Source organism: Taeniopygia guttata, chromosome 6, assembly GCF_048771995.1.
Source record: "Taeniopygia guttata chromosome 6, bTaeGut7.mat, whole genome shotgun sequence".
In the NCBI taxonomy this organism is placed as follows: Eukaryota; Metazoa; Chordata; class Aves; order Passeriformes; family Estrildidae; genus Taeniopygia; species Taeniopygia guttata.
In genome coordinates, this window is record NC_133031.1 from 18976525 (window position 1) to 19003394 (window position 26870).

Genomic DNA, 26870 nt, shown 5'->3' on the forward strand with positions numbered 1-26870 from the left:
AAACAATCATAACGATGCTACCAGGCATTGTTATAATTAGGAAACACTAGAGGTCAGTCAGCCTTTCTTCTCATCAAGTGCCATTCCATTTGATTACAAACAACAGCTGGATGTTAACAGCAAGGCAGGATGAGAGGGAGTTATTTACATTCTCAAGCACAAGTATCTCACTACAAGACTTGATGGTCAAGCAGTCAAATCCCTAACAGGGCCTGCCCTGCATAGTTTGGGATGGGACCGAAACAAGTTCTTTGTGCACTGGGACAACCTAAGCAAATGAAGCAACCAAAGCAAGTGAGAGCTACTCAACAATCCATTATGTCTGGCTTAAAAGCTTAAGAGCTTTTTACATTGTTCAAAGGTAAAACTGAGAATTTTGCTATCACAAGTGACTTGATTTTACTGCATGCCATGGGGGAGGTGGGTGTGCCAAATGCAATGTATACTGCCTTACCTCATGCAGAGAGTGACTTAGCTGCAAACAAAATAATTTTTCCTGCTTCATTATGATATTTTAAAGTCTTCCACTATGCCTCCCAACAAGCTCAGGCCTGCACAACTCATGAAGTACAAAATTCAGACAGAGCAAGACTGCAGACTCCAGGCAGCCCCTCTGCAGCCAGCAAATGTGCTGTTCTCCCAGCTTCAAGAGATTTCCTCATTTAAGCATCCCCAGAGACAAGGAAGTCCTAATGTAGCTCTGGCATGGTCAGCCAATTTTAAGGAGGATGACGGCTGGTCTCCCTCCCACACATGCTGCTTTTCCCTTTCACTATGCCAGCTTTTTGGGGCATCTAAGGTTTAGTGGCACTGCCCTCATCTTGTTTACCCTATGGAGTTAACATGAAGGACTTCAGTCAAATTCAGGCAGAGAAAAACTGCAAGGAAACAGCAAGTTTATTTTTTTCTAATTGGCAGCACATATATTATACCAATAACTTCACCGGAAGATGATATTTTCCATCTGATGGTTGTTGCCTGCAGGATGAAATCCTCACAGACTTTGCCTGGCAGAATGAAAAGGAAAAATCATGCCCCAATAAAGTCATTGCAGTAACACACACTGCACAAGGAGAAAGGTTTGTTGTCTTCTTCCAGATTGCCTCCTACAGATCTTTCTATTGGGAAGCAAAGCAAAGCAGACTTAAAGTCATTTTGGTTCAGCCAGGCTGACTTTAAAGACAGGAACTGTAATTCAGCTCACTACAGGGTCACAGGATTAAAGCCTGGTATTTTCACACAACCAATACTTCAATTCCAGTGTCAGACAGCTAACTAAGACTGAATGCATCTAACTCCAGACTGGTAGGGCACCAACAAAGAGAGGCAATCCCTGAGCCATAGGGGTGTATTTTGTGGTGTGTATGGCTGGGTTTTTCCAGACTTTCTCCCACTTGAAATTACAGAAAGAATTCTTCACAGATATATGTCAGTATGTATCCAATTCTTAAAAAAAAAAAAAAATTGTTCACTGCATTTACAGATTTACTAGATGCTTCTGACTGGCTTCCTGCCTTCTCCCTACCTGAAATACCCAGACTGTTCTGAACATGAATGAATTCTCAGCACTACCTAAACTTCCTTCCTGATGAACAATCCCAGGGTGTATCCATGAAATCAGTCCTCCCTGCCACCATGAAGCTCCTTGTGTTGTGCCAGATGTCACAGAATGCAGCTGGGACAAATACTTCCTCAGCCAGCACGGGACCTATCGCTCCCAAGATCTGGCTCTCTAGTATTACCCATATGGATTGTAATGCAATCTCATTGAGACCAAAAGCAGCTTTGCCACCCCATTGTTACAGACTTGGTGGGAGCAGGGATAGATTCTAAAACCACTCAGGAACCCAAGTAACTCTTAACACAGCTTTTACCAAAGGAGAACTCTTTGGTATAACTCTCAAAGCTCATAAAGACTCAGTTTGCAATTGAAGCTAAAGAGAATTTTCCCACTGGAACCCAAATGACATTTTACTTCAACCATGATCAGGTCCAGCTTCCAGTGGACCACTGAAGTGAATGGACAGGACCTGAAACAAAATGAAAGACCAATGGCTTGCAAAAAGAGAATACATTATTTCAGGTCCAGAGTACTGGAGAGGAACTTGCTTAGATGATCAACTTCCTACTGTTTGAAGAGTATCTCTGAGCAAATTGCTCTCTTCTCTGCTTTTATCTCCTTGAATACAATATGAATGGTAACAGCACAGCCAGAAGGGCTTTCTGAAATATTGATGGAAAAAAAATATTCTGAAATATAGATGAAAAGTAGCATGGGGCACAATGGAGGAGTACTCAATGCCATTGTAACAAAGAAATCATACTGTAGAAGACAGAGGAGCCATACTGCTATCACCAACATTTATTTTTCAGGGAATTCAGGGAACTGGGCATAACAACAGTGCCAGTCACTTCTAGGAAGCCGGGCAGGAATTAATTTGAGAACTAACACTAGTCCCCCACAGAGCCCTTTCTATACACAAAGGTTACTCCAGGAACAAGTTCTAAGCAAAAGAAAAAAAAACCAAACAATGACCATGTGGTGTATTTGTGTATCTTTTAGAAAGACAGAACGCTTTTGACCTTCAGCTTATTTTGCTCTAAAACCAGAATCACTATTTAATGATACTTTTTCCCCTTCTTGAATACAGAAATATACATCTTGAGTGATAGTGACTATTTGCCTCTTGCAGGCTGTACCGAGGATCTTATGGACTGATCTGTTCTCCCAGCTGGGAAATAGAACAATGCAGACTTTATATCTGGCTTGAGGGCAAGAAACACAGTCTTCCATCTTTCATAATACCCTGTTCCATAGGTAACCCAGAATGTATTAGATAACACACTCATCACACAGTGGGACACTAACAAGTTACTCTTTGAGTTAATCCCTTGGCTTAAATCCTCTGTCAAGCCAGAGCTTGACAAGTACACCAAAAGAAAGAGAAATTTGTACCTTCTGAAAAACACCTGTGGGTGCACCAGTTTACCACTTGCTTTGCTAGTGCTTGCTAAAACATGCCTACACACATGAGCTTAATCATACCCCCCACCATATCTGAATTCAGCTGACATAGTATTAAAGAGAAGTATTTGACAATCTATTTTAATAGATGTTACTCAAACACAGGTTTAGACAACTCTGAAGAAGCTGAGCAAAAGTAAGTTTTATAAAACTTTGTTCTTATAAATTCTTACAGTCAAGCAGGCTGGTCTTAACTTTAGGTAAGTCTGCATGGTCCTAGCACTGCTAAGTCCCACAAGTGACATCTCCGCACACAACCCAGGTCATGACACAAAACTCCAGGAACGATGCGGGCACTGACCAACACCCCCTCAAATCCAACACTCACAGCCCACACCCCACATGCTACAACCTGAAAGCAACCCAATTTCCCAGGTTTGCATGCACAACTAACTCAGCATAAAGGACGATGCTCCCCTAAATGCTCCACTTGGGAAATGTGCAAGTTTTGGGGAGCAAAAATAAGGAACGAGCCCCACACATCATGTTTGGCATCAGGAGAAGTCGTCCGGGAAGACGAGAGAAAGAACATCCCTGCTGGTGCAAGGAGTCACTGAAGGGTGAATAAACGTTTTTAAATGCGACTGTCACTTACTTATCCAGGACGAAGTAGAGATCAAAGGCACCGTGACAGGAGCGCTGCTCTTCTCGCTCTTCCTCCTCCTCCGGCCGAGCGCAGCAGATTAGGCTCCCCATTGCCAGCAAAAAGCAGCACAAAAATGCCGCTTTCTCCACACTGCTCCAGCAACTCGCCATCTTTTCCCTTCCCTTAATTCCTCCTCCTCCCACAGTCTCTCTCGCGCTCTCTCGCTCTCTCTCTGCAAATCTTACAGGCACTTCGGAAGCACCGAGAGCAGAGGAAAAAAAAATCAAAGTAAAAAAAGAGAAATCGCTAACTTCAGGATCTCAGCTCAAGCCTGGGAGCTCAAGGCAGCCCTGGCCGCGGGGCGCCGGCCCGCTGGCTCCGGGCAGGGGGCTGAGGCCAGGCGGGCGGTCCCCGGAGCCCAGTCCCCATTCCCTGCCGCCCCGGCGGCGGCCCCAGCGCTGCAGCCCCGTCCCGCAAGCAGAGCAGAGGCTGCACTCACACGGGCCGAAGGCAGGAAGGGGCAGAGGGAGGGGAGCGGGAGGAGGGAGACAGGATCTTATGGGGGCAAGATGAACCGGGACTTTCCTGTTCCGGGATGCCGATATGGCAAAGGCTGCTGCTAGCGAGGCACCGAGGTTAGGGAGCACTGCCCGCCGTCGGGACACGGGGCGGGCGTTCCTGCCTCCTTCCCTGTGGGCCTGCCCTCGGGCAGGGCAGCGGGGCGCGGGCAGGGCACTCCGCCGCCGGCGGGCAGGGAAGCCGGCCGGGGCCAGGGCAGCCCAGCTACCTTCCCGAGCATCGCTGCGCGTCCTGCTAAGCCTCTCTCCGCAGGCTCGGGAGCGGCTGGAGCCCGGAGGAGGTCAGAGCTGAGGGGTGGCAGCGCCCAAGGCACAAATAAGTTGCACTAGGAGATGGGCGTCGTGGCAAAAACCTATGACAAAGCAGAGGTGGGGGTACAACGCGAGAGGGCACTTAAGAAAAATCTGCTTGCAGCTGAGTGCAATTAAAAAGATTATTGTTTGGGGGCGGGGGTAGGGGCAGGTTTTCACGGCCCTTTCGTGCCACAGCAAATTGTTTCTCTTCGTGGAAATCTTGGTTTACTCGCACTGGAGTCTGGACACATCCTGCGGGCGATGAGTAATGATGAAGTGAAATCTCTTAATGGAGGCTTTGCAAAGTAGCATAATCACTCCCCGCCTGATACACGCAGGTTACAAAGCGCTGCCCTAAAGAGATTGCCCGGCTCATCTGGATGCTGTCTCCAAAGTTTGAATAATTAGTGGCTCCCAGCCGCTTGCCCCTCCCCCACAGTCTTTGCAGCCCCTAATTAATGAAAAGAGCCACGGGGAAGGATGCGAGCAGAGTCACTTTGCATGACAGAGCTGGGGCTAGACATTTCTCTCTCGGGGCGAGGCTTCCATCGGGAGCCGAGGAGGAGGGAATCCATCCCCTGTGGGGTGCTGGCGCGCTGTCCCACCGAACACAGCCCCCGAATACCCAGCGCTTCGCCGGGGCCTTTTCACCCGTGAAGACGTCCCATCACAGTACAGCCGGAGCGGCTTCTGCGTGCCAGCAGCGGAAAGTGACACCTCCCGCCCCCGACAGAGGCGGTACCCGCGGGGGACACGGCCACCCAGGCGGGCTCGGCCCGCTGCCCTGCGGGCGTGGGACGTCCGCGTTGTTTCCCCGCGGCACACGGCAGCCCTGCCCGCTCCGCCGGGAGTGTGCGGCTCTGGGGGGGAATGATGCGATGCCCCACGCAGCCGGCGGGCCCTTTCCCTCCGCGCAAAGCCCCCGTGGGACCCCGCACCCCTCCAGCAGCCTTGGCGTGCTTTGAGCGGTGTAGGCTGCCGCCCGCGAGTCTGAAATAAAGTTTGCACTTCGGGAAAGGCAACTCGATTTCATTTGCCTGTTTCTGTGCTGGACCGAGTTCAGACACAGCCAACCGCGGCGGCGGTCGGGGACTTATCAAGGAAAGATTAGAGGGTCCACCGGTTTTCAGCCTCTTCGCCTGGTTTAACTATGCACAGCTAAAAGCTGAATGTACTGCTTGAGCTCACCACTTGAAAGGTTTTTTGAGCGCTGGCCAGTTGAGACCCAGCGATTACTTAGATCATGGAGAAATAGAAAAAAACCCACATCCTCCCTGGCGACATTCACAAAAAATGAGCAAACGGCTGCTGAGCATCAGGAATCCCCCGCTTCCTCCCGCGCCGCCGGGCTTCGGCCTCGCCGGTGCCCACTAGTGTCCGCAGCGCGCGTGGTCCCCGGGAGCTCTCGCCACCCACTGCCCGAGGCAGCCGTCCTTCCTCGCACACACCGCAGCCTTGCAAAACGAAATAAAAATGCCGATAAGCGTCAGATTCCCTTGGTGCCTCGTGAATATCAGATTGTATCGTAAAATAACGCGGCAGACTTCAAGGGAGTCTCCAAAGCAAAGTAAGGCACCGCCGAGAAAAAAAAAATTATTGTTTTTCGATAATGTGCACTGCCCTTCTCTAGGCTCTAACATATCCTCTGATTCTGCAGAGATGGCCTGCTCGTCTGCCTCCTCCAAAGGGCCTGGCAAGCGGGCACGTTTTAAGGCTAGGTGGGCGTACGCGAAAGCAAGGACACGGCTGAGTCCTGCCTCGGTCGGTGCTGGGCAGAAGCACCCTGCGGGACGTGGTGTCTTTGCTAGCGCCCCTTCCCTGCTCCTCCATCCCCTGCGAGGAGGGCCGGGCGCGGCGGGAGCTTGCGGGCGCCTCTACAGAGCCACAGCCTTCTGTTTCAAATAAAACTGGTTTTCCAATCGGCCTGAGCCCCTCCTGTGGCTGTCACACCCCGGGCAGGCCTGTCCGGAGCCAAGCCCGAGCAAGGTTTGTGTGGGGTCAGGAGGGAGAGGGCAGGCAGGGCGGGCCGGGTCGGTGGCCTGGGCGCCCGGAGCCATTTGGTCGGGTCTTGCTCGAAGGAAAATCACACCAAGCGCCAGGAGAGCTGGCCATGCGCATCTCACCCTCCTTGGGGCACAGGTTACCTTAGCGCACCGTCTCACAGGGCCTCAAACTCTGTAAGGCAGGTGACCTAATTGTCCCTTCTTACACCTTCTGTTGCTATTTGCATGAAGGCTACAAAAATTATAAATTCTTGCGATATGAAGTGCAGTGGGAATTGTTCATCCCAGTTTCCTGACACCTGCATCCCAAATCAGCCGATGTTTCCCAAGGAGTATTAGGAGATGCCACCGTCACAGCTGTTCCTGGGCAGGCAGTAGGATGCAGAGCTTCCAGGGCGGCCGGGCAGCTACCAAACCCCCGCTGCCCTCAACAATGCTGTTCGTTCGGCCCGAGCCGAATTTTAAAAGAGATCAGGAACTCTTGAGTTTATCCTCCATAATCTCTGTATCACAGAACACAGCGAGAGTGGTTCACTCTCATTAGTAGTATAAGATTACTCTTAAATTGCAGCAAAAATCCATCCTTTCAAAAGCATTAAAGGGTTGACGTTTCTTTTCCTGATACAAGCCCATATTTAGATTACATGGACACTAATCAAATAACCCGAGTTATTTCATTTGTCAACATGTTCATAAAAATTTTCTACCAGGCGTTAAAGGCATTTATATGGAACGACATCTTTCAAAAGCAATGTCGCTAGTCCAGATTTAGGGTATATTTGATTATGACAAGACATTTGATGGTTTTATTTTACATACCAGCTGTGCCACAAATCGTTTCATACCTCAAAGTCCTAATTTTTATTCTGTGAGTATTTTCTATGAAGCAGTAGTTTTCGTTTTAAGCGGCTCTTGTCAATACCTGCAGCTCATAGAAGAGCCCTCTATTCAAAAGCGTTGCCAGATGATCTAAAGAACAAGTGGGAAGGCGGCTTTGGAGATGGTTTTGTTTGGTTTATTTCGGCGTGCGTGTGTGTGGTTCCCCCCCCCCTCCCAACTTTGAAAGAAACTCCTCGGTTCATGGTACTGTTACAAGGGGGAATCCCGTCCACCTTCTGCTCCCCCGCGCTGCTGCCCGCAGCCGCTGCGGGATGGCTCCTGCTCGGCGAGGGCTGCGGGCCCCGCGGGCGGGGCGGCAGCGGGTCCCGGGGGCGGGGGACGCCTGGCTGGCGGCGGGGGTCGGGGGCAGGAGCTGCGGTAGGCGTTTCCCGGGGTCTGCTCTGGGCGGGGAGCCGCGGCGGGGAGGAGGGTGCCGGCGTGCCGGGGCGGCGCGGCGGCGGGCGGGGGGCTGCGGCGCGGCTCTCGGGGGGCCGGGCGGCCCCGGCGGGTGAGGTGAGCTGAGGTGAGGGATCCGCGGGCACTTGTCCGCAGCGGGATCCTGGGAGAGGGACGGGGCGCGGCGGGACCCCCGGCGCCGCAGATCCCCCGACCACGGGGAGCCTGCGGCGGGACCCCCAGGTGAGCGGGGGGCAGAGGGGCCGGGCGGGGTCTCGGCGCGGCCGCTGCCCTGCGGAGCGCGGCGGAGCGGCAGCGGCAGCGGCACCGCCCGTCCCGCCCGCCGGGCCGCGCTCCCGGAGCCGTGAGCGCTGCGCTGCCAGCGCGGCCGGGCCCTGGCGGGGGTCCCGGGGCCGCCCCGGCGCTGCCGCTCGGCCGGGACCTGCCCAGACCGGGGCCGGGCTGCCCCGGGGCCGGGAGTGGCCGGGGAGCAGGTGAGGGCACGGAGTGGCCTTGGCTGACTTGTGCCCAGCTCCGGCCGTGCCACCGCCCGCTTCGGTGCGGCGTCGAGGGGCCCGAGCGGAGTGCCCCGAGCGGCGGGTCCCGACCGGGGCTGCCGGGGGCGATGCCGAGGCGGAGGCGGAGGCGGGTCCCCCTCGGCAGTCGCCCTTTCCCTCCCTCCCGGCTCTCTTCTCTCGCCGAGAACTCTCGAGCATCAGTTGCTCTTTTTATTGGTTACAGCTCTCCATCCTTCCAACTTCGACAGGTCATCTGAGCATCGTGGCTGTTTTAGGTACTTACGTAGGGTCTAATTGCTTTTATGAAATTTATGAACTTTTGTTTGGAATAGCTCACATTGTTATTCTCTGTTTATGTGTATTCCTTATATCATGGATATCCATGTAGTAGAAATTTCTTACTGAAGTTAGGAGCTGCTGTTGCTGTCACTTTAAAATATCACACTGATCTTTAAATTTGCAAATATTTGAATTAAAAGGTTTCTGTAGGAATTCAGCCCGCTGAAAATGTTTGAAGCATTTTAATGACTTTTTTTTTTTTTTTCTGGGAACTGACAGCTACTAGTTGAAAGAAATGTCAATAGAAACTTGATGGAATATCAGATTTTTAAATAGTTTTGTATTTTTAGTATAGTTGCTTTCAAATAAAAGGCAGTTGCAGTCATGCATGAAATTCAGAATTATAATAAACTATATCTCAGGAGTTTTCCCTTATTTTTGGCTTTTAAAAATGAAAAAAATAGCACTTGTCAGCTTTTGTTACCATGTATTAAGTATAACTGGTACTAGAGAGAGGAATAGAGGAATTTCTTTTGGCAGTAGGGTGATTAAATTTATGTTTTTAAATGTATAAAACTACATCAAAGCATAATCTGTTACTTGAGAATGCAATTTTTTTTTTTTTTTTTTGTATTAAACTATTTTCCTGTATTTCAAAGCAAAGTAAATCTGCCTTATGGAACTCTGCAGACATATTGTTTTATAGATAAAATAGTTTTGTAGCCATAGAAATACTAATGTAAAGTCAAAATATTTAGATTAGCTGAACATAATATAACCAGATGAGAAAGTACAAAAATTAATTATGTGTAAGAATTACAGAGTGTACCAAAGATTTTGCAAAAGAAATCAACTGGCTAAATCCTAGTATTTACAGATGGATATTTCCATGTCTGTAATGCTGCGATTCTGTTAATATAATTTTTCTGCAGCACAGTCTTACGTTACCTGCAATTGCTATTGATAAGCACCAGGTCAAAGAACAAAATATTTTGTTGGAAAGCAAACTATTTTAGGTAAGATCTATTTTAATTTACAAAATCGCTTCCAATTAAAAGGTTTCACTGTAGTGAAAAATAGCTTATTTATGTTCCCACAATTTCACCTTGCAAAGTCTCCTTCAGCTTTGTCACTTGCTCTTATTGGAGTTGACATCATGTAGTAAGTTTAGCACAAATGTAAGTAAGATTAATGTAAGCTAATGCCACTTAATGCTGTTGAAGAAATCTTCAGTATCAGCCATGTGGAAGCAACTGATCTTTGTTTAAAAATATTTCTTTTTAAATATAAATTATGAACTTGCAATATCACAAAAAAATAAACAGGTGTATGTGTGGCTATATGTTCAGCTGTGAATGCATGTATGTGTATGTATATGTTTCCATCTTTTTGTATGTGCTTACACACCACATGTATATGCTTTTCTGTCAGAAAGAAACATTTGAACAGATACTACTTTTTTTTTAAAAGTACTAATCAATAGCAGGACTCTTAAATAGGAGCATATCTTAATATAGCTTTAAACTCAACTAGATAATTAACTTAAACATTTTTATGAAAAAGACACATCAATGTGAATTTTATGAAGTGGGAAGAGAAATATTTATGACTGTTTTCACAAGTTACACATCTTGGTTCAGTCTGTTTGTTTTTGGTTCAGCCTGTTTGTGCTTGATTTATGCTGTTTGTGTTTGGATCATGTTGTTTGGTTGGCTGTTGTTTCTCCATTTTCTGTGGCTACACACAGGGAATGGTGGTTTTGTCTGCATGGATGCCTGGGTTAAGGAACAAATGCACAGGTCTATGTGAGAACAAATGTGTTAGCACAGATTACTGAGGTCAGGGCTGCTGTTTATGTGAATCAAGGATTTTGCTGAAAGTAGACACACATATCTGTGTGACAAGTAACTTTTCTTACGCCGTGTAACAGAAAAATAGTTGCCTTCTTTGTTCCCCCTCTCACAGAATAACATTGGCTTTCTGTTCTTTTTGGATGTCCCTGTAAAATTCAAATTTCCTGTGATGTTTCAGAGCACTATGTCAATTGCTGAATGGTGAACAACGCCAGAGCAGCAGGTGCAAAACCAGGTCTCTGGGGTGACCACCAGCAAGACTCAGACCTGGATATGAAATACTGTGAGCTCTGAACTGAAATGTGTCCATACAGTGTATGGTATATACAGCTGTATATGCAGTTGAAATTATATATTCATTACATTCACATTTGATGATCCTCCGCCCTGGCTGAAAAATTAAAACATGCTCGCTTTATCCTACAGAAACCCATTTTTTTCCTTTATCCTAGAGAAACCCCAATTTTTAGGTCTTAGGGCTTGAAACCACAAGAGTGAAGTGGTGGATAAATGGACTGCTTCATTAAATAGAACAGCTGTAAGCCAGTGAAGAGTCAGCCCTTCACACAAAAATAAAGTCTTTGAAAGCCAGTAGACTATGGAGCTGTAGTCATCTCCTCTTTATGCACAGGTGGATTGTCTGACTTATGAGTGACTTGTACAGCCCAGTACCATCCAACAGGGTCCATTAGATCAGACACAGTGCCAGACAGAAGCATTCATTCTCTCCTTGGGACCAACCCAACTGGAAAGGAATACTGACATTTTATGCATCATGAAACCAAATTCCTAGACCTAGTCTGTTTGAACCACTGGGAATGCAGGAAATAAATGTACTTCATCCTTTCCAAAGCATGGTATTACTGTTGCTCATTGTCCAGTTTGAAATATCAAGAGTTCCCCAGTACCTGCACTGCATTTCTTGTAGTCAAGCACTGGAAGAGATGGAACAGAGACCTCAGTGGCCCTGTTCATGTTCTGCCAGATTCAAAACCTCCAGCTAAATCCAAGGAGGCTTCATGTGGAACTGTTCAGATATTGTTGCATCACACATCCCGACAAGGGAGTATTAACCAGGCTTTCCAGCTGTGTGGGATAGCCCATTCCTTTCCTACCTACCACATTTCTGTCCATGAAAGAGAGTGGAAGTAGAAATAGGGATTCAGTGTGGAAATTCCAAAAACCATAGGGAAGTTTGGTGCTGGGCTGCCATTTGAGAGCCAGTGGAGTGAGAGTGTGTGCATCTGTTGGGACTTGTTCAAATCTGTTATTTTCTCATCAAACTAAATGTGATGCTCAACCCCAGGCATTTTGTTCCTGGACATTGGGTAAAGACTGGAAATTGCATCCTTGTGGCAGTCTTGGAGATGTGATGCAATCTTCATCTGCTTTGGAGAGGGAGATCTGCGTGTCTGTGTGTCAGCTACCATGCATCAGGAGAGAGGCCACTTCAACTTCCCTATTCTCACAGAAAAGAAGAAGAAACCTGAAAGCATTTCTTTTAGTTTCCACTTCCAAACGGTTCCTGTGTGTCACAAGACTTGTTGAAAGCAAATATGGAGCTTGAGGTATTTGTTCATTTCCAAGCAGGTATTTTATCTCTGTCTTCTTCATTATTCCTATAGAAGTTTGAGAGATTGTTCATAATAAAAAGATTTGGCAGTTTCATGATTCACTAGGCTGGGTATCCAGCCAAGATATAATGATGGTTCATCAAAAGCTGTCATGTTACATTGCATGTACTGGGGATTTCAAAGGATGGAGGACAATCTGAAGACCACACAGCCTTAAAATAGTAAGAACTGGAGGTCCCTGAAGGTTTCGTGATGATACAATAACAAAGTGGTGAGCACTCCATGAACTGGAAGGTCTCTAATTCACAATAAAACCTCCATAAGCGCCCAGTTTCTAAAAGCTCAATCTAGACACCAAACTCCATACCCCGAGCTGCCTTCTGATCATTCCAGAGGAATCTAGGCAGTGAGTTTTCCTATCTCTACTCATTATTTTTAGGTACTTGTCAGGTTAGAGTTGTGTGCCTGCTGTACAGAGAAGTGAAGAAAGAAAGCTGGGGAAGTCTGGAAAACCAAGGGAAGACCATTTCCATGCATCAGGCTTGTTCAGTCCCAATTTTCTTCCAAATTTCCTTCATGTGTTAGGAATCCTCAATTCCTTATTACAACAACAGAAAATATTAAATGCTGCAGACAGAGCCACTCTGTCTGCATCAGCTCAATTCCTTTATTATCTGTAGTTTATTGTGCATGACATTGCATGTCTGATCATGGATTCCTCAGACCGACAGACCTGCTACTGAAATCAAAGTCAGCTTTGGCAGCAGCCACAGGACTGCACTGGCACAGTCACAGGTTGTGTGCTTCAGGGAAAATGCTATCACACTTTGGAGCAGAAAGGAGTAAAAGGTAAGGAAATGATGGCTCCATTCTGTTTCTTTTTTTCTTTCAGTTTTGTTGACATGGGAAATGCAGAGCTATAACCCCGCTCTGGAGAAAGTATGGAGTAGATACAGAAATGGTTGGGAGGACTGTGGGATGATGCTTTCCAGGATCAAATACTTTTAATTCTTTTTTAAGAGTATCTTCTGTGTCATTTTTTTCCAACTAGGATGATTGCTTTGAAAGTGACATAATTACATGCAAATTAATTTATAGTTAAAATGGAAGTAAAGGTGAAATAGAAGTAGCTATTGACAATTTTAAAAATCAAATTAATTTTAGAGAAACAGTTTTTATTACTTGCTTCTCTTTTTGATTGTGACGAGCTGAACTAGCTAATAAGTTCTGTCTGAAATGGTTCCCCTCTTGCAAATATGGTTAATTTGTTTCCCTCCCAGTTGCATAGTTGATCATAATACTAAGCAGGGCTACCAGGGCCTTTATGGTCACTAAGAAGCTCCAAACAATGCCACAGTTCAGTGGTTACCGTGGGAAGGAGAATCGGGTCAAGTGCTCTGAATATAGAATTCAGAGGAGTCCTTGCTCAAATCAGTGCTTCTACATTTGGGAATTTCCAGACATTTCTTAGGAGAGCTTGCAGTGACATCTGAAGGCCATGCAGTAGAAAACCAGGGATCTGAAAATTCTCTTCTTTTCGTCTCTGGTAATACGTTTTTCTCATGAGGTACAGGAGCTATGTAAACATATTTCAGAAGGTAGAAGTTGTAACCCTAATTAGTTAATGGAATGCTATACAAGTGCTGGGAAATGGGGAGAAACTAGGATAATGCTATCTTTAGAGTTCCAGCTTGGTAGAACACTCAGGAAACCAAAAGTTGACTATTTGCAACTTGTGTGCAAATAAAAAGCAATTTGTGTGCTGCTCTGGAGGCAAGCAGGCTGGGAGCATTTGCTGCAAGCATCATCTATTTATTTCATGTACTTTTTGATGGAACATCCAGAATTGCATAATCCACAGGGAGTTGCCTGCCCATAGGTCCTTCTTCTTTGACAGATCTGTCACACTTCTCAGAAATCAAGATGCAAAATCCATCACTTAGGGACATGGTATATGTGTATCAGATACTGTCTGGGGGATGAAGAGTCCATTAAACAGCAAGTCCCTAAACTCATCCATATGAAGAATTCACATCTGTGACAGATAGAATATGGAGAGTGCCCATAGTCTAACAGGTGATCTGAGTCTAATGTACTACAAAAGCACTATAAATATTCATCTTATTTCAGCCTCTCAGAGATGTCTGTGGGTATCCCAGAGGGATAGGAACTGCTTATGCAGAGCCTGAGTGGGAACAGCAAGATCACGTTGTATGGGGGTGATCCTGGGAAGCAATGGCACTCAGCTCTGGCACTTTGAGGCAAGCATATCATTGTCTGCATGATGTAGAGCTGAAGATCTGACCTTCACAATGAAGCCTGTGCTAGAGTTCTGTAAACTTTGCTGCATAGTAGAAGAAGAGTGAATGATTAAGTCCTAATGGCTAGTGAATCTTTAAGGAATGAAGGCACAGCAGATTTATTGCTCATTAAAGGAGTTAGCCAAAACGTGGAAATCAGTGGCATTAAGACAAGAGTAATCAGTTGGGTGAAGTCATGGGGAGAGAATTTTCTCTCTTCTTCATTCACTGGGAAGAGTGTGAGTGATTCACCTACTTCAGCCTGACAAATGAAAATGGCAGGCATTCTAGCATACCTTCTCCATTTCTCATTATAACTCCATTTGCAGGTTCTTAATAAATTTCCTTTGACTGTGATGACTGTTGGCAAAAGTGTGAGAGTTGCATTGCAACCAGATTTTATAACTGAACAAGAGCTGGGTTCATGGTTTGATGTAGAATTTTCATTCAGGCTCAAGTCTGAAGTTCCTGAAAACTTAAGGCGGGTTTTATTAAAAAACCTCTAAGAAGACTGTGGCTGAAATTTTGGCTTTAGATTTTAACCAGATTAAAAACATGTAAAGGTTCAAACTTATATCTAAATTGAGGGGTATTTCAGATTTTTCAGATTTAGATTCTGGCCTACTTACACGTGATCTTTTTTTTTTTTTTCCCCTAGCTAATTTCTGCTGTTTGTTTTGAGTGTTGTGGGTGATGCTGCTGTATTTCAGCAGTTCTGAGATCTCTTGTAGTGGTTTCAAGGTATGAGGTATGCACTGACTATTGCACAGCCACCTTCTGCACTGGCAGATGCCCCAGTGTAGTCACACTCCTGCTGGCCCTCTCTGAGAATCCAGCCGGTGAACTCTGGCAGCAGTGGGACCTGACTTTGCACACAGCCATTCCTTGGCTGTCTCTGGGTTTGCCATGAGTGGAGGCAGGACTGAGAAAAGCAGAGCTGGCCCATACTCTGTTGTGATTTACTTCTGTACAGTGTCAGTGAATATTTGACTGGACTTAGTGAGAGAAGGGCACTATATAGATTTAGGCTTGGAATACTGCTAAACTTCCCTGAGCTTTGCTGAAAAGGCACCTCTTTTCTGTGTGCATTCTCCAGATACCAACATCCTCTAGACTCGTGGGACAAAGGTTAAATCTGTGTTAGTAAACTTTCTTTAAGAGAAAAGAAACATAGAGCCAGTTCAGTTTCTTTAACAGCAGCGGCCATTGAAAAGTGATTTTGAAAAGTAATTTAAAAACTCTGCCATGGTAAAAATGCATTTTGGTTGTCTGTGGGTGCCCTCTTTCGTGCTGCAGCTGCAGAGTTGTACAATCCAGCCATAGTACCACAGTGATGCCTGTGAAGCTTTTGTAGATATTTATGTCCTCTTCACCTCTTATTCCTGCTGTCTGTGGTCTTTTGACCTCCCTTCAGCTTATCTGTTTGGTTTCTTTTGCTACACCAGAGAGCTGAGAAAGTAAATCAGTAGAATTTTTTTTCTCTCAAGTCATGTCTCAGGCTTCAGTCTTTACTTTTTAGGAATTCAGTATTTCAGTTCTCTGTGGTGAGAGCAGCAGCTACCAGAGGACCCCCTACTACCCCTCACCTGTGCAGGAGGCAGGCTTTGTTCCAGTACTGCCCTGGATGAAGCTGCACGTTGGAATGGAGATCCCTGAACAAGAGCAGGTCGGAAAACCCACAGGATGAAGCACATCCCTTTGCAGAGGTAGCAGCTCAGGTTTGAAAACAGTACAGACATGTTTGCTGATTGTTACCCCCACCTGATGAACTTAGTTTAGTAACAGAAGCTGAAATCTTGTGGATGCAAAGGGAAGAGCTTTCTCATGCTATTTGAGGACTTTAGAAAAGGATTCACCCTTTTTCTTCTAATGATGTTGCAGAGTATCCCCGCTCTGCACTCTATCAGCAGCACATCTTCAGCCAACACTGTAAAATGCCAACACTGTAGGTTTAAATGACCCTACCTGACATAACCCTGACCAGACCCTATCAAGCCCAGTACCTGAGGAGGCACCCAACCTGCTGTTTGAGCAGAGGGTGGCAGAGAGAATGACCCACTCCGGAGAGAAAGGATTCCTGCCTGACAGGGTGCTCAGAAGCTGCGGCCGTACAATGCAGGGACAGCCGCAGAGACCGGGGGATGTCCTGCTTCGCTTTGCACGGGACACTGTGTTATGCTGAGATGTGACACTAGATGGTGTATTCGCCAAATGATTGGAAAAGATGGATCTTCCCAGTGCCTCTGGCACAAGGCTGACGGTAACTGTCCCATCTGCTGTGTAATCGCAGTACATCCTTCTCACAGCTTTTCACAAAAGTGACCCTTCCATGCAGGAGCCAAAATCCTTGTTCCCACAGCTGCCAGGATGGTAGTTTGAGACTTTGGCACTTACACATGTAGGTTTTGGGGATTTTTTTTGACTGATCACATATTACGTTAACAAGTAATTTAGAAACAAGCAAACTTTAATGTCATATTGAGTTCAAGGGATGCTTGAGGTTGGATAGAGAGTGTATGTTATCCCACTCTTTGCATTGGTTGTCTGGTTTAAACATCCTTCTGATGTTTACTACATACTGAATGTCTGACCATGTATTTTAATATTTTTAGGGTAGGGTCTTAGACCTTGCCTACAAGGAATAAATGATACAGAATTAACTACACTGATTTAGAAACTGATTTAGTTAAATCAGTGCAACTCTCCTGAGCACTTTATACCACTTCAGTTTAAGTCATGAATCAGTGAGTAACAAATCAATTCTGTTGGCAGAGAGTGAGAAAGATTAGACTAGATCTTCAGCCCTTCTATCTCAGTATTTATTAGGCTAAGGCCTCTTCAGGGCTTGTTGCTGTTCTCTCTAATTTTCTCTGCCTAATGGACCTGATCCAGCTCTTTATGGCGTAAATGAGGGGTTTTCCATGACCTCCAGCTGGGAGCTGGAGATGGCAATATCTCTATTAGAAACCTAGAGAGGCTTAGAATGACAAATAACTCAAGCTTGTCTTCTCCTTACTGCATACTGAGTTCTCAGATTGTGGCTCATATTGCAGAATTGCATCTGCAATGACAAATATATTATCCTACATTCAAGGCTGGAAAATTTATCCTCTAAAGACAGGAATCTCTACTAACATTGTGCTAGGAGTATCACTATGCAAGGAGTCATAATTTGATTTGATTTTCTCAACAACAGCTGACAACATATACTTTGAGGCAGGATGAAAATAATTCTTTTCAGGAATTTCCACAAATTTTGTGCATTCTGGTTGGATAGACTCAGGATTCAGGTTATTCCTGGTTTTGTAGCAGCTTAACCAGAAACTAGACTGATGTTGCACTCAAGCAAAAAAAGCACAAGTTTTTCAAAATGTGTTTCAAAAAGTCTTGCTTTATTTTGTTGCTGTTCTCTTGCTCTACCTTTCTTCACACTTGTACAGACTATTAATAATAAGAAAGATATCTGAGGATATGCTTAAGGATATGCTGAGTTCCACTCACTTAAAGTTTTGCTTATTTTTCCCAGATCTTCCTCCTGTCTGTAGAGAGCAGCAGTTGAACTCTTGGACTGTCTATTCCAGGGAGAGTGATTCACTTGTTTGCAAGCCTAAGATTATGGTTTAGTCCAAAGTAATCTTTCTCATTCTGAATTGGACAGTTAATAGATTTGTAAACTCTGTAACCAACAATGTCCTGGCATACTCTTAAAATTCACTTACAGCTCCCGGAAATCTTCGTATTTCAAGTAGTGATGCCACCTTCTACTTCCGTCTCTGTGCCAACTGTGATTTCTTGTGTTTTTTACAGGTTTATAATGGAACTTACATCTTTGCCTAAAGTTCTTTGGACAAGTGACAACAAGCTTCTGCATCACCATTTTCCAGACATACTGGCTACTGTTCATACCACACAAGACATCCCTGAAGAAGTTGTTTTTGGACCATGCATGCTCCAGAACACCTTGCTGGACACTGTAGCTTTCATTGCTCTCAAGTGTTCTGATAGACGGAACATCCACTATGTATTTAAGGTATGAGAAAAATCGGAATGATTAATGTTAGACCTTTCAAAAAGAGTTACACCATCCCTGAGAAGATAACTTTGCAAGGGGTAGTTTTTGTTTTGTTCACCACAAGTAACATCTTCAAAGAGAAAGGGCCAGTGCATTTCTGATTTATGAGCTGTAGACTGGAAGGACCTAAGGAAAACTCTATACTTTGCAGGAAGAATACAAAGTCCCACTTCTATGCTACATGCTTCAGATCTGACTTGGAATAGGAGGGAAGAGGGACAAATAGATTAGTAATCTCTAGTTCAGCTTTTGTCAGGACAAAGGAGGTTTATCAGGCGGTGTGACAGCCCTGTGAGAACAGAGGGGGAAGACTGTGGCATTGCACTGATTCATACAGGTGGTACATTCACAGCATTTATTTACAGATCTAGGCAACTGCTACCCCAGTGTGTTCAGTTATCCTTAAAAGTGAAACCATAATGGCAGGCAGGCAACTAGCCCACACACACTTAGGGCAGCCACAGCTTAACTGCTATTAGTGCATGGACTTCCTAAAATTGCCTTAGATCTGCATGTCTGTGTTACAGCTACACTCTTCAATCACTGTAGGGAAGGCAGAAACCCCAGGATTGTAATGGACTGTAAACTCTCAAGCTCTAGTTCACCAAATTTTTTTTGTTTCATAGTCACTGTTTATCATGCTGACCACTTACCCTGTCTTTCTGGGTCTTGGAGTGCCTTTCAGTCACTGTTGGTCTAAATGAAGACAGGGAGATGTTTTCCAGTGTGAGGAGAGCCAATTTCCTACATTCTATGGCATGGATAGATCTGAGAGACATCCAGGTTTGCCTAAGATTTCTGTGCTCTGGAGGAGAGAAATCCCAAGGCACATGTGTAATATGGAAGATACAGTTGTTGGGAGATAACCTGTTCTACACTTCTGCTTTAAATAAGAGAGAGAAGAAGAGGCTTCAGGGTTTATCTGACTGTTTTGAGTCTCTGGCACAAATTTGATTTCTTGGAAGGTGCTATTAATACTCCAGGAGACCAACAAACTATTTGGAGAGAGACCTGCCTTGAAATAAGACTTTATTTTTGGAATATTTCTGTATTTCTCCTGGGAGTTTTGAATTACTGTAGAGAGAGCCTCAAAGGTTTTGTACATTAGAAGAGCCCTTGAGAGGGATGGCTTTAGTGTTTTTCTACACTTGAGCTAAGTAATTGCTATGCAGCAATGAAATTGGATGCCTGAGTTGGCTCAGATCTCTGTCTTTTGGCAGTATATACATGAAATTCTGTGCAAGTAGCTGTTTCAGATGCAATTGGTAGTCCCATATCCTGTTAACTACTCATAATTAAAAGTAAACCTCCCAGAAATCAGGAACTAGCATTAGGCTCCTAACTGTGTGTAGTAATTAATTAAAAATTCAATCATGATGTTATGTTGTCATCATGGCACTGAAGTACAAAACAAGAAATGGGTTTTGCTCTGCTGGGTGTAGTACGAGCAGAATACACACAGAAATGAATTGGCAAGGTGGATTCATTGCAACTGAAGTTTCTGTTCATCCTTGTTCATCTGCAACTCCTGCAAGACTTTGGGGAATATAATTTCTAGCAAAGGTTTCATCATCTTGGGCTCTTTTGTTTAGAACAAAGGAAAACGTCAAAATCTTTTTTCCCTCATTTTCTTGGAGACCTTAATTTGAGCTCCTTGGCCCAATTGGTGCACTTGGGCAAAGAAGATGCCTTGGCAGCCATTGGCAGAGGTAGTTCTTTCCAGCTGATTCCTCTGCTGCTTACAGCTTCTTTGGGGTTTCAAGGAAGAGACTTATTTTCTCTCTTCTCTTCCAGCATCTCCTGAGGGAGCCACATACCTCCACAGCCCAGCTATGACTGAGATGCTGGTGCAAAGGATCCATCTGGGGGATTGACATCTCCAGGAGAGGGTGGATTTTTTGGGTTTATAGTGTCTCTAAACACATGGGAAGACTAAAGCTGGTTCGTGATTCTAGTTGGCAGCACCCAGATCTTATCTTACTCCTTCTCACCTACTTGAAGCTCACTGAGCTCTTTCCCTGGAGTCCTGGTGGAGCTGTGCTCCCTTTGACTTTGCTGAGAGCACCGGGTGGCTGCTCAGTATTTCTGAAACACAGCAACTAAAATATGACAGCCTCTGTCATAGCTATTAGTTACAGCCACTGTGTGTGGGTGGGTGTTCCTGTGTTGCTGTCAGGCACTTGTATTTCTCAATCATTGTTAATTACCATGGCATTTAGAGAGAATCAGTTTCAGGGCATGCTAATTTATTTTTTCTCTTACACTAAGTAACTCTCATCCTAATGGTCTCTTAATGTTTCATTCTTGTATCCAAGCTACTAATGTGATCAAACTTTTCATGGTAGGTAATAGTCAGTTAAAACCATAGAAATAATTAGTCAAAATATTGTTTCTGGTACCAAACACCAATGAATGGCTGCCCTGCAATTATTGGAAAACAAAGAGCTATACATTGCTTGGGGTGAAATTTAGATCATACTTGTCATTAAACATTTTTCATTTGCAAATTCTTCCTTTCTAAACAATGACTTAGTGCTTCAAAAATTAGTTTTTAGGCATATAAACGTTGCCTTTGATCACCCTGTGTTTTAACCTTCAAGCTATGAAAATCCCTATCTTTCAAATGCTGCAGAGGGCACAGACCTGCTGTGGTAAACACCAAGGAAAAACCTATAAAGAAATAAATCATTCCCTATTCAGTGTAGTAAAGTAACTAAGATTGGAGTAACACACTGTGTGAGGAAGACAATGCCAAATGTTTTGTACTTGCATTATTTAGTTGTCAACCTGTGATTAAATGACTCAGGAGTCCTGTGGAGTAAAAATTATATGTGATTTAGGACTATGCTGTGATACACACACAGAATGGAAATTTAATTTGAGCAATAGACTTGATATTATTTTTTAAACTTTTTAGTGCCTGACCTTATAGCCTAAGAAATGTTTTTAAACCTTATTTGTTGGGTATATCTGCATGCACACAAATTGAAAGTAAATCAACTTGCAACTCTCAGAAATTATTTAAAAAAAATACTGATCTCATGAGGTTTATCTGTTTAGGTACATTGAAATTAATTGAATATATCTAGCAAATGTAAAAAAAGAATATATAATTTTATTTCTGAAAAGAAGGAAAGAGGGCATATAAGTGCTTCTTAGTTGTATATATTAAAATCTGTATTTTATGTAATCTAGCCAAACAAATATGCAGATGTTTACTTGAGGTGTTGAATCAAATAACCATGATTTTCTTACACTCCTGATCCATATCCTCTTATGTCAGGAAAAACTCCACATGCAGCTGTCCTGAGTGTATGTTCATTCCCAGTTTTACACTGCACTGATCCAGAGGTCTGCGCATCTCTCAGTCCCCAAGGCACAGCACTGGCACGTCGCCTGACTCATTTCCCATTTTCATATGCCGAGGACTGAGACTCCTCCTTAGAGAGGCTCACACCTCCTGTACCTCTGTGATCCACGCCTGGCACAGTCCCATGGGATGGTCTGCACAGGACAGGACTAGAGACTGACCAACATCTCAGGCCTGGCTTTGCCATGGGAGGTTACACATGAACATCGGTGTCTCCTTCTCCCTCCCACACAGCTGTATTCCCAGAGCTCTCAGCCCCCACACTGGAGAAGCCTTTGGATGCCTTTGGATTTGGTAGCACTGGCAGATGTATTTGGCTCACAGCTTTGTCATATCTGCTCAGGGCAAGGCAGAAACCAGGCTTTGTTCTTGGATTGGATGAAAATCTTCCTGTGGGCTTTGAGACCTGTAACTGCCCTTCTTTGTGTCCTGTCCCACAGGTGGATGTTACATCTGTGCACAGTCCCACAGGACTGCCTTGGATGAGACTCGTACAAGCAGCTGCCAATAGCAAGGAGCAGAACTTGGAAGCTTACTTAGAAAACAGTCAGTTATACTATCGCTCCACCAGGAAAATCAGCAAAAATGAGGAACTGCTTGTCTGGTATGATGAGGAGCTTTCCAGCCTCTTGGGTTTCAATGAGATAAAAGCTCAAAGGCCCCAGAATGGTAAGTGCTGAATTGCTGATTGCAGGGGTCACTGAGGACAGAAGGGAGTCTGCATCTTCTTTAGTCTGTGGTTGTCTTGTAATAATACAAAACATGTGCAAATCCTTAGCTGGTCTGCTGAGAGAAAAGACATTCTGCTTTGAGGTTTGAGCTGGAGGCACAGAGCAAGAAGCAATTTGCAGTTCTTAATGCCATTCTCATTGGTACTTTCTAGCAGAGGATGGTGCACTAGGGATTCATGCTGAAATTTTTGAGCTATGCAATGGAAATCTATGCACTTTGATAACTTAGAATCCTAAAAATCTAAAGTATCAGCTGGAGATAGGCCATTTTTAGCTTATTGACAAATCAGATATAGGCTAGTGTCCAGCTTTAAATTTGTAAATGAGCAGATCTTTAAAAATACATAACAAGCCTAACAGTATTGCATGCAGCACAGTCTGCCTATTTCATGTGGGACACAGTGGTAATGAGGAAAAGAGCAAGCTTCAGTTTCTGAGATGTTGCTGAAAATTCATTGCTCCAAAAGAAATTGATCTGGAAATTGTTACAAAACTAAAAATCTAGATTACAGAGACACCAAGCACGTTAGACAGGTCCATACCAGCTCTGACTCCAGATGTCATTTACTCCAAATATTGCATAGTTAAACTAGAACAAAAACCCTTTCTACATTCCCTTTAGTTAAGTTAAACAAGGCATATATAGATTAGATAGTAAAGATGTAGGTTGATAAAGTTATGCATCAGCAAATTCATATGGTAATGTGCTTGTCTGTAAATTAGTATTAAATTAATTCAGACACATTCATAACAGGAACCAACTAAATCATTCCAGCTGTTTTCAGTGTATTCTGTTAGTTTCTGTGTAGATGCACGCTGCCAGCCCTTTGGATTTACCAGGGAAGAGTGGTGCTTACACAAGAAACACTGTATCTAGACTCAAGACTTTAAACTCATAGGTATAATGTTCCACCCATTTCAGCAGCCTTATTTTCGTATAAAAAGTTCAGCTGTAAAGTAAAGTGTGTAAAGTGATATAAGCTGTGCTGAGTCTCAAATTAGGAATTTTTGATTCTACCCAACCAATTAATGAACTTTCCTATATATCCTAGGCCTCAGGTGCTGTCTGTCATCCCTTGCATTGTAAAACTGCTGTGTTGCGAAATAACGTAACGTGGTTACCAGGGTTAAGATGTACCATATTTGTGTTGATTGCTGAATTTTGTACCGTCTGTTCATGGGCAGTCAATCATCCCAATGAACCAGAGGTGCAGTAGGTCTGAAGACCACAAGGAAAGAATGTTCCTTATTCCTCCTGCCTATCACTGGCATTGTTTCAATTTGAACGTCGTTTTCTGTGCCATAGACTGTGCCTTAAGGTATATAACAGCTTGCCAAATGAGCATGAATAAGGGCTTCAGGCATTAAGGTCAGATGATTTTTGAACGGTATTAAACTTCCAGAGTATCCTAAAAATAGAGTCATGTAAAAATCTTTGAATCCTGTTCTAAACCTCATTATTGCTTGGATACATAGTATTTAGCATTCATCTGGAATGAAAGCCAGTGACTTAGTTAAGAAATGTAGGCCCAAATCTGGGTTTAGACTTCAAATCATTATGAACTCTAAATGGTTTTATCTAGATCATGGTGTACTGGCCATTTTATGTACTTTTATGTAATATAATTACATTTTATGTAATAAAATTTAGGCTTGAGAGTCTAAATGGAATACTTCTGCCAGTAGCACGGAAGCATGGAAGCAAATAAGACTGAACCATTTTGCATAGCAGGAAGGGACCTGATTCTGCACTGGCATTAATTTTACCGTGTGTAACCTTGTATGACACAATTTTTGTGTCAATCACAGGATCAGGATCTGCATCCACCCATGATTCCACCTTTGCAAAACTCATCACTTGTTGTCTGTTTCTGCAGAGTTGAGATGCCAAGAATGCGACCGAGTCTTTAAATGTGAGCATTCCTATCTGTCCCATGTCCGCTTCCTCTGTGTCCCAGAGAAGAGTGCTCTGCTGTGGAGAAACTTCCAGAACCCTAAAACTGAAAAGAGCAGCCTAGCTGAGCAGGCCACGAATTTCCACAGTCTAGCAAGAGACCTGGAAGTCAAAATGGCAGCTTGTAAAGATGATGCACATGGTCTTATTGGAGAAAGGAGAGCAAAATCTGAAGAGGCCGAGAACAACAGGAGCAGGAAAACAGTGCTGTTGGAGAAAACAAATAATTTGACTGAGGAACGTAACTGTGGGGGCAAGGAAGAGGTTGGGGGAGAGCATGCATTGGCTGGTTCTATCAGGAAGCTTAGTTCAGGGAGGCAGTCAGCTAGGAAGGATGCTTTAGAGCAGAAGCAGAGTGCTTTCACTGAGGTCAGGAGGATGAAAGAGAAGCTGAGGAATGAGAGACTGCAGGAGCCAGAGCAGGAGGATGGCACTGCCCCACTTGGTAAAGAGCAGGTGCCAAAGGAAGTGTTGCTGAACTCCTCTGGCAGTGCATTCTCCTTTGTTTGGCCCACCAGAGCTCGAGGAGAACAGAAGAGTGCTTTCAGCAAGCCCAGTAAGTGTGTAATAGAAAGAGCTGCAGTAAATTCTTCTCATCCCATGAGTGAGTCAACAAAGAGCCTGGGGGAGCTGTCTGGCTTCATTGCCACCGCAGACATCATGTGCTGCAGCAGTCTTCTCAATTCCAAGTTCTTTGTCAGTGATTTGTGTAATGCTCAGATGCTGCAGACAACCATCACTCGGAGCAATGTTTTCCCATATACCTCAGAACCCTGGCTCAAGCAAGCAGGAGGACAGTTACAAAACACCACCACCACCACTTCCTCCTCTTCCTCCTCCTCCTCCTCTTCCTTGACTCTTCTTCCCCCCACCTTCACATCCTTTGGAGTGGCTGCCCAGAACTGGTGTGCCAAATGCAACCTGTCCTTTCGCATGACATCTGATTTAGTCTTCCACATGCGGTCACATCACAAAAAAGAATACTCCTCAAGTGAATCCCAGTGCAAGAGGAGACGAGAGGAGAAGCTGACATGCCCCATTTGCCATGAGTACTTCCGAGAGCGCCATCATTTATCCCGGCACATGACTTCTCATAATTAGAGCTATGCAGACAGATGTCACCACGGGACCGGGCAGGTTGGATGAAGAAGGGAATGATAGTTCACTTAAATAATTTCTTTTTGAGTTTACATTAATTTCTTCCAGGAAATCACTGTTTACAATAATTTATAATAGATGCTTTGTGAAAAAAAAAATATAAAATGTTTACAAGAGTCTGAGTGGGTTTTAAGTTTTGAAAACTCAACCTAGCCCTTATCAATCTATTTTTGAGGAAATAAAATAGTGAAATGAATCCACATGCTGTGTTAATTTGCAGAGTAGGGGCACAATTATAGATTTTTGCAAACAAATTTGTCTTTGCTTATATTTGATTTGCTGGTGTCTGTGCAGTAGAATTTAAATATGGAAATAACAACTGCCTCATTGAATGAGGAACCTTTAGCATTAGAAAAATCAGAGCTTATATGTTAAAAGAAGATATGTTGCTATTTCTAGCAGCATTGGTGGACTCTTTTTCCTTTATATTAGCTGAATCAGTTCTCTTACCAAGTTTTTGAGTTAAAAACTGACATCTTACAATCTCCTTGGCTTTGAAAGGGACCTGATTTTAAGAATAAATCTAAAATTTAGATAAATAAATCTATGATTGTCAACAACTGACCGTCAGACTGCCAAAGAGGATGGAACTTTTAAAGCAGAATATCCAAATTCTGTTCTAGGCTCTGCAGCTTTTGAAATGTCTTTTACACAATGAAATCAACATGGGTCTGTATCAAAATGTGAGCTGTTGTCAAATACTCTAAGACCTTTGTGACTTTAGTAGGCATACAGATCTGATGGGAGTAGAGTTTAACCTGTGGTTTTCAGGTTCTGGATATACCAAAAGAAGCAGTTAGGGTATCTGAGTTACTATTAGCTACTGATAATAGAATCTGCACACTTTAATTGTGGATGATAGGCTCTGTTCTGGTAACTGCTAGAAGAGAAATATAAAATGACACAGGTGTACATGAATTGCACATGACACAGGTGTACATGAATTGCACTGCATTTGTACCACCTTGTCTGTCCTCTGGTTTCTACATGGGCTAATTCCACCTTTTTAAAAAAGAAAGTGGCATATTCTTTCTCTTGCCTGTCCATGAGACATTTTTCTTTTCTCTACTTTTTTCGAGCTTTACGGAGTCTCGGCAGCAGATAAATTTATACTGTTCAGAGTGGGAGGAAACACTGTCTATTGTTACTTCAGCCCATCTAATTAGCATTTCATTACTTTTTAAATCCATTTAGGGGCTTCATTTTGATAGTTTATGACACTTTGTTCTTTAAGCAATCATTTCTTCTGCTCTTGTATAGTATTTTTTCAGGTTGTCTGATATTTTTTGTGGCCTGCCTT

At 44.0% G+C, this 26870-nt stretch overlaps 2 protein-coding genes across 5 annotated transcripts in view; one reads left to right on the top strand and one right to left on the bottom strand.

Annotated features, from left to right (window-relative positions):
• ANTXRL (ANTXR like) overlaps positions 1 to 4463 on the bottom strand; it is a 56933-nt gene extending 52470 nt beyond the window's left edge. The window contains exon 1 of the mRNA XM_002194871.6: positions 3621 to 4463. Within this exon, the coding sequence (XP_002194907.5) occupies positions 3621 to 3781 (161 nt within the window). The 5' untranslated portion in view covers positions 3782 to 4463. The remainder of the gene's footprint in view (positions 1 to 3620) is intronic.
• Positions 4464 to 7751: 3288 nt separating this feature from the next.
• On the top strand, positions 7752 to 25824 carry ZNF488 (zinc finger protein 488). 4 transcript variants are annotated; one of them, XM_072931063.1, is made up of 4 exons: positions 7752 to 7878; positions 18093 to 18315; positions 22168 to 22396; positions 24336 to 25824. In XM_072931063.1, exons 2-4 carry the CDS (start codon positions 18100 to 18102, stop codon positions 25511 to 25513), a joined length of 1623 nt encoding a protein of 540 aa, XP_072787164.1. In that variant the 5' UTR covers positions 7752 to 7878; positions 18093 to 18099; the 3' UTR covers positions 25514 to 25824. The 4 variants fall into 4 exon arrangements, with proteins under 4 accessions (XP_072787164.1, XP_072787163.1, XP_032605024.3 ...); XM_072931062.1 differs by having other exon boundaries at positions 7788 to 7888; XM_032749133.3 differs by having other exon boundaries at positions 7873 to 8004.
• Positions 25825 to 26870: the final 1046 nt, after the last annotated feature.

Coding starts and splice junctions, on each gene's coding strand:
- ZNF488 (XM_072931063.1), top strand. CDS start 18,100: ATGGAACTTACATCTTTGCCTAAAGTTCTTTGGACAAGTGACAACAAG. Junction 18,316..22,167: donor ACATCCACTATGTATTTAAG/GTATGAGAAAAA, acceptor CCTGTCCCACAG/GTGGATGTTACATCTGTGCA. Junction 22,397..24,335: donor AGCTCAAAGGCCCCAGAATG/GTAAGTGCTGAA, acceptor CTGTTTCTGCAG/AGTTGAGATGCCAAGAATGC.